The sequence below is a fragment of the Rhipicephalus sanguineus genome, chromosome 3 (assembly GCF_013339695.2).
Source record: "Rhipicephalus sanguineus isolate Rsan-2018 chromosome 3, BIME_Rsan_1.4, whole genome shotgun sequence".
NCBI classification, from domain to species: Eukaryota; Metazoa; Arthropoda; class Arachnida; order Ixodida; family Ixodidae; genus Rhipicephalus; species Rhipicephalus sanguineus.
This window is the reverse complement of record NC_051178.1, coordinates 87,201,276-87,213,017: the sequence shown is the minus strand read 5'-3', so window position 1 is coordinate 87,213,017 and position 11,742 is coordinate 87,201,276. Positions and strand designations below refer to the sequence as shown.

Below are 11,742 nucleotides of genomic sequence, written 5' to 3'. Positions count from 1 at the left end.
TATTATCAGAAATTACAGGGAAGGGGGGGGGCAGCCGCCTTCACTTGCAACACCATCCAGGACGACCATGCATGGAGGGTAGGGGGCAATTTCGCTCAAGGGGGGACCACAGCTTACATGGCCTTGCACATATGTGCATGAGTTCATGCATGTGTGTGTGTTTGTATATCTATGCATGTATGTGCACATGGTGTTGGGGGGATGTGCATGCTCTGTTCTCACATGAAAGCCCTAGGCCATAAACGAAGGTTGCGGCACGAATGCAAAATTGACTAAATGGGAATTATGTGCGTTTGACGCATTCAACAAGAAGTGCTCCAAAATGGCAAGGTCCTCGTGTCAGTATATTTGTGTTTTTTTTTTCTTTTCATCAATATTTTTTGGAATGTTGTAAACCAAGCAGGACGTTTCCTTTCTGTCTTTTAGGCTTGGCCTGGAGAGGGGCAAGACAGCCCGCGAGGCACTGGACGTGATCGTAGCACTGTGGAGAAGCACGGCCAGGGCGGTCCCTGCTCCGACACAGAACCCTCGTTCACGTACCACAACAGCTTCCTTATCGCCGACCGCACCGAGGCATGGGTGCTCGAAACTGCTGGAAAGCTGTGGGCAGCCGAGAACATCAAGAGTGAGTGAGGACTGCAATTTTGCTGTCTCTCTTTCATTTGTCTTTCCATCTGTTTATTTTTTTCTTTATTCTTATAGAAATGGAAGAGGAGGTAAGGTGAAAAGAAGAGATAATCTAGTTTTCTACTTAACACTAGGGAGGGAATAGCGAGGAGGTAGAACTTATGTTATGTCTGTTTGCCAGCCAAAGGTCTCCCAAGGATCCGCAGTGACCCCTGTGTGCCAACAGCCAAAGTCATCTTGTCCCAGCCTGGCTGTTTCTTGGCTGGTCATCTCCAAGGTCTACAGAGTATTCCGGCTCTCTGTGCATTACATTAGTCTACTCAAAATCAGGCGCTGTGGACACATTCGGCTGATTCTTTCAGCGTATCATGCTCTGGCTCGGAGCGTCCAGAGGTGCTTTCACTTTTGACCTCGTAGCGTGACATTGCTCTGGCGGATTTCTGGTCACAGTGTAACTGTAGTGGCAGCACCTTGAAGCATGCGCACCTTGCCTGTTTGCAACTGAAGGAATGCTGTCCTGTTCCCTATTTCGGCCTCCAACTGCTCTGGAAAGCGGCTGCGTGGTCAGCTTGTTCCCACTTTCAATGGCTCCATTCGAGAAGAGCAGGATCCGAAATGTTGCAGTGTGAGTCAGAGCGTGGTAGGGACCAGCAAACGTTTCAGTTTCTTCCTCATGCGCTATGGTCCTGTTAATGACCACCAGTTATTTGTTTCGTGCAGTACGTATGTGGCTTACTCAACCGCACTTGTTCTTCTTGATCTCGACATATGCTCAACATCTTTTATACAACTGCTCATTCAAGTTTACTAACTGGCCTGCTGTGTGTATTCCCTCTACCCCCACAGCTGGCTGCAGGAACATCTCCAACTGCCTTTCCATTGAGACCAAGATCGACCTGTGCAGCCAAGGGCTGAAGGAGGAAGCCAAGAAGCTCGGCTTCTGGGATGACAGCCGGGGGGACCTCAATTTCCGTCTCGCATTCAGCACGGGTGAGGTCGACAGCCGCTACACGTGTGGCAAGCAGCTTCTCGAAAAGTTCTCGGCAAAAGGTGGGCCTTCCGGACTTTCATATGCTGTCCCAACATCAGCTTTGCAAGAACATTTTGTACATTTGATGATATTGTGGAAGCATGGAAACTCTTTAACCTTTCAGTCGAAATAGAGAGAGAGAGAAATACAAACTTTAATGATCTGCTGGAGATGTTGGCCTGGTTCATCACCTGGCTTGCTACAAGTGCTAAGTGATTACTTTATGCAGTGAAGTGTACTGAACTAGTTCCAGGAGCATAGATCAAACTGGTCATTTAACTGGCACCCAGTGTGGTGGTGCAGTCCTTTCTGGCTTGTTGTTGGGTAAGAATTGTTACAGGGGTCGAGGGTGTAGGGGTGCCATTGCAGTTGTTTACCATGGCTTCGCTTTCCTCCTCGTCTGTCCTAAGGTTGCATGCTATGGCCATGTGCATGTTGGCGTGGTGAGTTGACAGTGTTGTTCGATATCTCCAGTTACTCCGTTGCTCTGCTTTATATACCACATCTAGCATATAATATATGTAGTAATCACATAGACACGTGAGTAGCACATATAGCTACAGTCATACATATTCACAAAGGAGTTATTCAGAGTGTTTCATCAAGGCCTGTTGACTTCAAAAACACCAGCAACACTTTTGTGGTGTGAAATGCACATGTGGTGCTTTCGCAGGGTCCAAAAATGAGCTGCAACTGCTGCTTTTAGAGACTCTCTCTGACAAGTAATGGCAGCAGTCACACAAAACACATTGTAAGTCTTCTTGAGAACTGCATTACGAACACATTGGCGAGTCCTTCCATTGAATGGTGCACTTGGGACAGTGTTGTGGCTGTTGTGTATCATCCTACAGTTTCGACTTGTTCACTGTGTCAAAACATGCAACATTGATTTGAATGACAGACTGAAATTCAGATTACAGGTCTACCCCTCCCTCAACAATCATTTCTCATGAAACGAGCCACCAAAATAACTGATTTTCTTTTCTTCAATCTTCTGCATGAAGACATAGTGTGGTGAGCAAACTCACTCAGACTCAGATCGGCCCATGAGTCTGAGTCTGAGTGAGTCCGGGTGAGTAATATTTTAGTGAGTTTGAGTCCGAGTGAGTCCGGTTGAGAAAAATATTGGTGAGCCTGAGTCCAAGTGAGCGCTAAGTGCAAAATATAATTCTTGAGTGAGTCTGAGTGAGTTCCACCTTTCATTGCTGACCTATGGTTCTATCTAGTACTCATATTCAGCCTTACGGTCAGCCTTATATAGACTTACGTTTATACTCAAGTCTATTCACACATATCTCAATGCACTCACATTTATGGGTCACCTCAGTATATATTGGTCAGACATATGAATTGGGAAGGGCACCATGGCCTCCTCCTGGAAACTCTTTGATGGAAAGTTCTTCACAAAAATATCTCGTGTGAGTCTGGTATTTCATATAAATGTCCTTAATGGATTACTGATAAGTCGTATTTGAAGGTATAAGATCAAAAGGTGCATCGTAGAGCACCGATTATGTGAGATATAGTCACGGTAAATAAAGGAAAACAAGTAGAAACACGGCGAACAGCGGAACAGCTCCGATCGAGCAGCACGTCTTCGTCTTTCTCTACCACCAGCGATCTTTTCGCCACGCACAAATAATGGCGAAACTAGCCGCGCAACAGCCAGATACCAACTACATGTTCGTTTCACTACTCCCCCTCGAAAAGCATCGACTCGATGCTTTCGAATGGTGCTAGGCAAGAGCAAGTCTTCAGCGTGTGTAATACGGCTTCATCCTGGCCACGTGACGATTTCCGGTTGTGCTGCACGGCGGGAGGATCGTGCACCAGTCTCTGCGACAACTTGGTAGTTCACATCGTTGAGGCGTTGAAGAACACGATAAGGGCCGAAAATAACGGCGTAGGAGTTTCTCTGACCAGCCGCGTTGACGCACAGGGACTCCATATCCACACTTTGTCTTCGGGTGGTAGGCGACTTCCTGGCGAAGGTTGTACTGTGAGCGTCGTAATGTTGCTGTGAGCGAATGCGCAAGCAAGCTAGCTGACGAGCTTCTTCGGCGCATTGCGCATACTGGACGGCATTTTCGGTGGTGGTCGCAAAGGCGTCAGGTAAAAGCATGACGTCTAACATCGTAGTAACCTCGCGGCCGTGCAGCAAGCGGAAAGGGGTAAATCCTGTAGTTTCCTGCATGGCGGTGTTATACGCGAAAGTTACAAAAGGAAGGACACTGTCCCAGTTCCTGTGGTCCACGTCGACATACATGGAAAGCATGTCTGTAATGGTCTTATTGAGCCGTTCTGTTAGGCCGTTCGTTTGCAGATGGTAAGCTGTCGTCCGGCGATGTACGGTGCCGCTAATGTCATCACTTCTTCCAGCAGTTGGGCGGTGAATGCCGTGCCTCTGTCGGTTAGAACCACGGCCGGTGCACCATGGCGGAGGACGACAGCATGGATGAAGAAGTCGGCGACTTCGCTTGCAGTACCTTCACTTGCAGTATCCGTTGCAACTATTATCCAACGATTACCCGCTGAAGATTTCGGAAATGGGCCTAGCAGGTCCATGCCAACTTGCTGAAATGGTGCTCGAGGGGCTGTACAGGGTGTAAAAAGCCAGCAGGTTTCATGGGCGGAATCTTGCGCCGCTGGCAATCTCGGCAGGTTTTGAGTAGTGCTTGACGGTACGGGACAGTTTAGGCCAGTAGTACTGTGGCGATACGAGCGAGAGTACGTGTGAACCTAAATGTCCAGAAGACGGTTCGTCATGACACGCATTTAGATCTCTTCTCGCATCGCAGATGGTACTACCAGAAGGGCGTTCCAGCGCTGGGATCGAAGTTCCGCTTGTAAGGATGTTGTCGCGAAGGAAAAATGAAAATCGTGCGCCTGAATGTTCGTGGTGGCTGCTTAAGGTGGCCCTCAAGATAGTCGATGAGTGGACGGAGCTCATGTCATCATGCTGTTTCTGAGCTAAGTCAGACGCTGTGACGGCCATGAGGAAACTCGTCGTCAGTTGGTCAGGAGGAGTCGACTCGACTGGGGCGCGTGAGAGGCAGTCAGCGTCGGTGTGCTTGGTCCCGACTTATAAACCACCGTAACGTCAAATTTTGGAGGCGGAGACTCCATCGGGCTAGGCGCCTGAGGGGTCTTTGAGGCCTGCAAGCCAGCAAAAGAATGGTGATCGGTGACTACTTTGAAAGGTCGCCCATACAAATACAGTCGGAACTTGGCTATGGCCCACACGACAGCTAGACATTCTTTTTTCTGTGGTCGAATAGTTAGATTCAGCCGATGATAACGTACGGCTACGTAGGCGATCACTCGCTCGATACCTTCTTGCCACTGCACAAGGACGGCACCGAGGCCAATATTGCTTGCGTCTGTGTGCACTTCAGTGTCTGCTTTTCGTCAAAGTGCCCTATATTGGTGGCGTCTGAAGGCGTCGCTGCAGCTCGCAAAAAGCCTGGCGTTGTTTTGTGTCCGAAACAAAAGCGACGTTGCCTCTTGTGAGGTGGTGCAAGGGTTCTGCTATCTTCGAAAAGTTCGGGACGAAGCGACGGTAGTACGCACAAAGTCCCAGAAAACGGCGAACGTCTTGTTTGTTCGCTGGGGTTGGGAAAGCAGCAACAGCTCACGTTTTGTCGGGATCTGGGCGAATTCCGTCGCTGCTTACTACATGGCCGAGAAATTTGGGCTCCTCGTAGCCGAAGTGACATTTTTCGGGCTTAAGTGACAGGCCAGCTGTTTGGAGTGCATCAAGTACTGCCCGAAGACGCTGAAGGCGCTGCTCGAAAGTCGTTGAAAAAACGACGACGTCATCTAAATAAACAAGACACGATTGCCACTTCAGACCGGACAAAACTGTGTCCGTCATTCGTTGAAAAATCGCAGGAGCGAACACAATCCAAAGGGAAGCACCTTAAATTCAAAGAGCCCGTCAGGAGAATGAATCGTCTTTTCCCGGTCACGGTCATCGACCTCAATTTGCCAATAACCGCGGCGCAGATCCATGGATGAAAAGTATCTGGCGTGTCGAAGTCGGTCGAGCAAGTCGTCGATGCGGGGAAGCGGATAGACGTCTTTCTTTGTCACGTTGTTCAGCTTGCGATAATCAACACGAAGCGCAATGTGCCTTCTTTCTTTTTCACCAACACAACTGGTGATGCCCATGGGCTCGTAGATGGCTGAATGATGTCGTCAGCAAGCATTGTTGAACTTGTTCGTGAATGGCGTCTTGTTCTCTTCGGGAAACACGATAAGCATGTTGTCGAATAGGTCTTTCGTTGGGCTCGGTTATGATTCTGTGCTTCATAACGGGTGTCTGCTTGATTTTAGACGTCGTGGCAAAGCAGTCACTGAAGGAAGCAGGAGGGAGCGAAGACTCTCTTGCTGTGAAGCCGATAGTTCGGAGTTCACGTCAATCTTAACCGTGGACTGCTTGTCGTCGTGAGGACCGGAAGAGAGTTCCGCAAGTGATAAGCTGGCTCTGGAGTCGCTGTTCTTCGAAGTAAGCGACGACACACTGCCTCATGAAGTGCTGGTATTCATGACTGAAATTTGTCAGTAGAATTTTAGCAGGCTCTTGTGCCAGTTTCATGAGGCCGCGGGCGACGCATACTTGACGCGATAAGAGCACGGACACATTGCCTTCCACAACTCCGAAAGTGGTTCGGTTGATGTCGCTCACCATGTTAACTAGCACACTCGAACGGGGTGGTATGGTCACAGAATCGTCGGATACACGCAATGCCATTATGTGCGATTCGCATTCGTGCGAGTTTGCGTTACGTGAAAACGTCACCAGCAGCTCTCGGAGATTTATAATGGCCTCATATTCCCGAAGAAAGTCTAATCCCAAGGTAACCTGCCTGGAGCATTCCCGCAACACGACGAAAGTCCCGATGAAGGTCGAGGCACCAATAGGGAGTATGCACTGAAACTGAGCCGCAATGTGGCGCTGCGGTGCCCCGAGCTGGGCGCCATTTTTGCGGTTCTCGTGCAGCAGCCGACCCACGCTTGCTACTGTGTTTGCTGTGTGTACGCGCTAGGTGTTGTGTGGTGTTTCCTTGACTTCCGTGTACTCGCGTGTTTCATTAACGATAGTACGGCGTTGGAACTGTCCCCTACCACTGCGTGTTGCACGGATCTAGTCATTTGCCTGGCTGTGCAAGCGATCGCCGTGCTGCTGCAGTGAAAAGATGCTGCTCAGCGACTACGCCAAGTCGTTGTCTGATCCCGAGCGCAGGAGATACCATATCAAAGTCGCAAAATGCGGTAGCGACGACCCCTTGGCGTTTTCCGATGACCAGTTCACGAACGATGTTGGCTGCTATCCCAGCGTAGATCGTGCGGATATCAACGATTATCTTGTTCACGGGACAAGTTTCGTGACGCGGAGCAGCTTAAGAGCTACAAATCCTTGGAGGCTCACAATTATGTCACAAGCGGCCTCGTGGAGCCACCAAGGGTGAAAACTCTTCGTGATGGCAACATCGTCCGTCGTTTCAAAGATAGGCTGCACATATTGTACCGCATGTTCCCGACTATAACGGCTTGTTCTAGGTATCCGTAAAGTTAGTGATCGGGTGCTAAAGTGTAACGCTTGCTATCAGTCGCTGATATGGCGTCCAGCCCATCGCACTTTCGGGCCGCTTCAATAGATGGGCAGCCAAGTTGTCGCTTGTGTTTCGCGTGTTTTTAGCGCTTGGAGAGGGGCGGCGCCAGGATTTTGATGCTAAGGGAGGGGGGCACCGAAGACAAGCGAGTTCCTTCAGGGGGGCAGGGAACATATGCGTTGTGTTTTGACCATGTTTGCTCGAGGGGGCAGGCAGAAATTTAGGGGCAGCTCTAGCACCTCCCCCCCCCCCCCCCCGGCGGCTCCCCTGGCTTGAAGTAGTGCTCTAAAAATCTAATCGCGCGCGCTGAACACTGATTTATCTTACTATCTCTGCGCATGTCCGCCACTCACAAGCGTTTAAAGAAAAGCCGCTGCTGCCGTGGCTACTAATCAAGCCTGATGGTGAAGTTCTGTGCGCGCACTGCACGTGCAGGCTGGCCTTGGCGAGGCGTGCTCACACGTTGGAGCAGTGCTCTTTTACTTGGAGGCGCAGTGACACGCGGGATGTCGATCATGCACGGATGGACAGAATGCATTGCTGCCACCGCATAGAGCTCTCCGCTTTGACGACAGCTCCGTTGTCCTTCGCACACTGTCCTGATATAACTTTCGGCACGACATAGAACCCTACCCGTTGAAGTTCTCGTCGTTGGGGCTGTTTCTTGTGCGGTTGGAGCAACCGTAAACAGCGCAGTTCACCATAGCCGATTGACGCAGCTCGACGCGCAACAACGTCCTGCGGCTTGGGCACTTTAACAAGTCCATGCAACACGCAGTGGTAGGGGACAGTTCCAACGCCGTACTATCGTTAATGAAACACACGAGTACAAAGAAGTCAAGGAAACACCACACAACACCTAGCGCGTACACACTGCAAACACAGTAGCAAGCGTGGGTCGGCTGCTCCACGAGAACCGCAAAAATGGCGCCCAGCTCGGGGCACCGCAGCGCCACATTGCGGCTCAGTTTCAGTGCATACTCCCTATATGCACTCGGGCAGTGCACCTGCCAACCGGCGTCAGTAGATGGCGGCCTGCCGTACGGAGCTGGGGACCACTCCATGGTGTCGTCACCTTTCGGAGAGCAGCCGCGAAGTCGCCACTCATAATGGAATAATCGGCGCCGGTATCCACGAGAGCAGTGGCCTGGTGATTGTCGACGGTTACAGAAATATCGGCGGAAAGTACGGCGTCGGTATCAGTGAATGGCGTGGTAGAGAAATCAGCGTCGTTAACGTGTCGGAGGATGTTTGTCAGAACGATGAACAGCGGCCCTACCCCCGGAGGTCGCTGTCCTCAGTTTTCCTGACGTGGGCGAGGGCTTGGGGACCTGTTTCGAAAACCAGAGAGCGTGGCGATTAGGTGAGCTGAGGCGCCGAGGAGAAGGTGACTGGCGGCCTTGTGCAGGAGGAAATGGCTGCTGCCAGGTACTGCTCAATCTCGCGCGGGCGCTCCCTGTTGCTTGGTCGACACGCGTTAGGGTGAAATCCCTGAAGGCCCATCCTACGATACGCACACTGGCGGTACAGGTGGCCCGCTTCGCCGCAGTGGTAACAAAGTGGCCTGTTGTCCGAGGTGCGCCATACGTCTGATTTCCGGGTGACTTCGCGCGGGACGTCGTACTGGGAGGTGTTCTCGTAGGCATTTGCAGGAACAAATGGACGGGGCGTTCCTGGAAAACTAGAGGTCGGGCGGCGGGCTGCAGGAGGTTGAGGACTCTGTAATGCTTCGGCATAAGAGAGAACAGGAGCTTCCACGCGCGTGGGGAGCGATGGTTGAGTCACGTTCCTGATTTCATCTCGAATGATGTCACCCAGTACGGTCACCGTCGGCTGAGTAGGAGTAGGGCGAACCTTCTCGAGTTTCTCGCGGACAACGCTCCGCACAAGCTCTCTGAGTGCTGCCAAATCCTGTCCACAGGTGAAAGGTGACAAAGCGGCGACAGTAGCTTGGCGGTCGTACTGCAGAGAGCGTTGCTGGAGTGCTCGTTCCATTGTCGTCGCTTCAGCGATGAACTCATCGACAGTAGTTGGGGGCTGCGCATGAGTCCAGCAAAAAGTTGCTCCTTCACACCCCGCATTAGGAGTCGAACTTTCTTTGTCTCATCCATTCCTGGGTCAGCGCGTCTGAATAAGCGCGACATGTCCTCGACGAACATAGCCACGCTTTCGTTTGGCTTCTGAACCCGGCTCTGCAGAGCCTGCTCGGCTTTCTCTTTTCTTTCTGGATTTCTGAATGTTTCACGTAGTTGTCGCTGGAATTCTTGCCAGTTGGTGATAGACGGCTCATCGTTCTCATACCACGTGCGAGCGTAGTCTTCAAGTGCAAAGTAGACGTAGCGCAGTTTCTTGGTCTCGTTCCACTCATTTGCTGCTGCGACCCGGTCGAAGTGGTCGAGCCAGTCATCCACATCCTCGAACACATCACCATGAAAGGATTTCGGGATGCGAGCTGCGTAGACGACGTTTGGGGTGGATGCGGGTCGGTCTATATCGCTCTCTTGCTTCTGGCTTGCCGTTGTGGTGGACATTCTTGCCGGGCTCAAGGGACCAAATTTGGGCGGTAGTCCTAACAAGCGGCGGCTGTGGCGAAGTGCCCGGCTTTCCTCCGGAATTGTAGAAATGGTGGCAGGAACTTGAAGCGTCTTGAATTACAACTAGCGCATTAGGATTGTACCCAGCTCCTCCACCAGTTTGTCACGGTAAATAAAGGAAAACAAGTAGAAACACGGCGAACAGCGGAACAGCTCCGATCGAGCAGCACGTCTTCGTCTTTCTCTACCACCAGCGATCTTTTTGCCACGCACAAATAATGGCGAAACTAGCCGCGCAACAGCCAGATACCCACTACATGTCCGTGTCAATATTGGCATTAAAGAGCATTGACACCAAGATCGAAAAAAGCTACTTTTACGCTCACAGATTCATGAGTAGACTCACTCAGGCTCACTCAGACTCAGGTCAAGCTATGAGTCTGAGTCTGAGTGGGCGGTCCAGCGGATCGAGACAGCTCTCGCTCGCCAAACGCGCAGGGACGCACCTGACGGGACCCAGGGGCGACAGCCTCGTGGAGAACGTTGGGTTCCCCGGCGTAAGCGCCGAGATGCAACTTGATGACTGCATATAGTCGGGTAGCAAGAGGGCCCTGCGTGGCACCCTGCTACCTCCGCCGGTGCTTTAATAAAGTTCACTTCTCTCTCTCTCTCTCTGAGTCTGAGTGAGTCCGGCTGAGTAACATGTTGGTGGAGTTTGAGTCCGAGCAAGTCCGGTTGAAACGAAGTTTAGTGAGTCTGAGTGAGCTCCAACTTGTTTGCCGACCTATGGTTGACATTGTCACCCAACCTTCCTTTGTTGCAGACCATGGAATCAGCACAGATGAGGTGCAATTGCCACTGACTTGGTTGTTATAGCCTTCTAGGTGGGTTAGAAGGATGAGCACCTTTTGAAACTTTTGAACATGCTTGAAATATAACTTCTATAAGACACGGAAGCCAACAGTATCAAAGTAACGGTAGAAACTTTCTGTAATATGAGCTGTTTTTTAGCAGTCTTGGCACCAGAAGTTTTCAATGTGCAGCGAAACTGGTAGCGAAGCTTTTGTCAGCTTTCTGCATGAATGGAGATGTTGCTGAATAAAGATGCTTGTCATCACTATCATTGGGAATCAGTCCAGGGCTTTTTACAGACAAAATGCACTTTTTTTGTCGTTATCTCGGGGCAGCAGATATTGTCAGTGAATGAGCGTGCAGTATGGTTCTGGCAGCATAACAAAATGTAGAGACGCTATCCTATAGCCTTGTGCACTGTGCCATATCTGCATGCAGTGGTTGCAGGCAAAAGCATTCCATGGTGCACTTTAGTCATAATGGCTGAGGTGTGTGGCACTATGCTGTCATTATCTGCTAGCTAGCCTCCTCTGTCCCTCAAGATCTCCCATGAATACAAAATTTCAAAGGTACATCAAAGTGCCCAACACCACACTTTTACCATGGCCACGTAGGCATTTTAAGTTCTCTCTTGATCGGTGAAATTTGTTGTATAATTAAAGGCTATATAAGTACATAGTTGAAGTTGTGACCTAAGTGACATAATTTATATACATTTGCTCAGGAGAAGATGACTTCAGGTAACCTGTTACATATATTTTAAGATAAGGACTCGATTCATGGGCCCCTATTACTACAAGGTGTTCTTTTCTTTTTTAGAAAATACAGATTTTTTACTCAAAATCCTATGAAAGTAAGGCTCCTGTCATTTTCGCACACGAACTCTATGTTGAGGCGGAAATACTGTGCCGCAGGTGAAATGACATCGACACAACTAATTAACAAAAACTGGTTAATTAACTTTTTAATTTGGACTTGAGGGCAGTTGTTTATATTAGAAAGTTGTAGTGCATGATAATTTATGGCGTGCTCGTTCTTTAGAAATCACAAAGCTGCACGTAATTCCAGATATTCATTCTCGAAT

General features: G+C 50.1%; 1 protein-coding gene across 1 annotated transcript in view; it reads left to right on the top strand.

Annotated features, from left to right (window-relative positions):
- The window catches only part of LOC119386821 (secernin-2-like), a 169,570-nt gene that overhangs the window by 134,641 nt on the left and 23,187 nt on the right, over positions 1-11,742 (top strand). Inside the window, 3 exon segments of the mRNA XM_049413257.1 lie at positions 427-482; positions 485-625; positions 1,474-1,677. Coding sequence (XP_049269214.1) covers positions 427-482; positions 485-625; positions 1,474-1,677 — 401 coding nt within the window.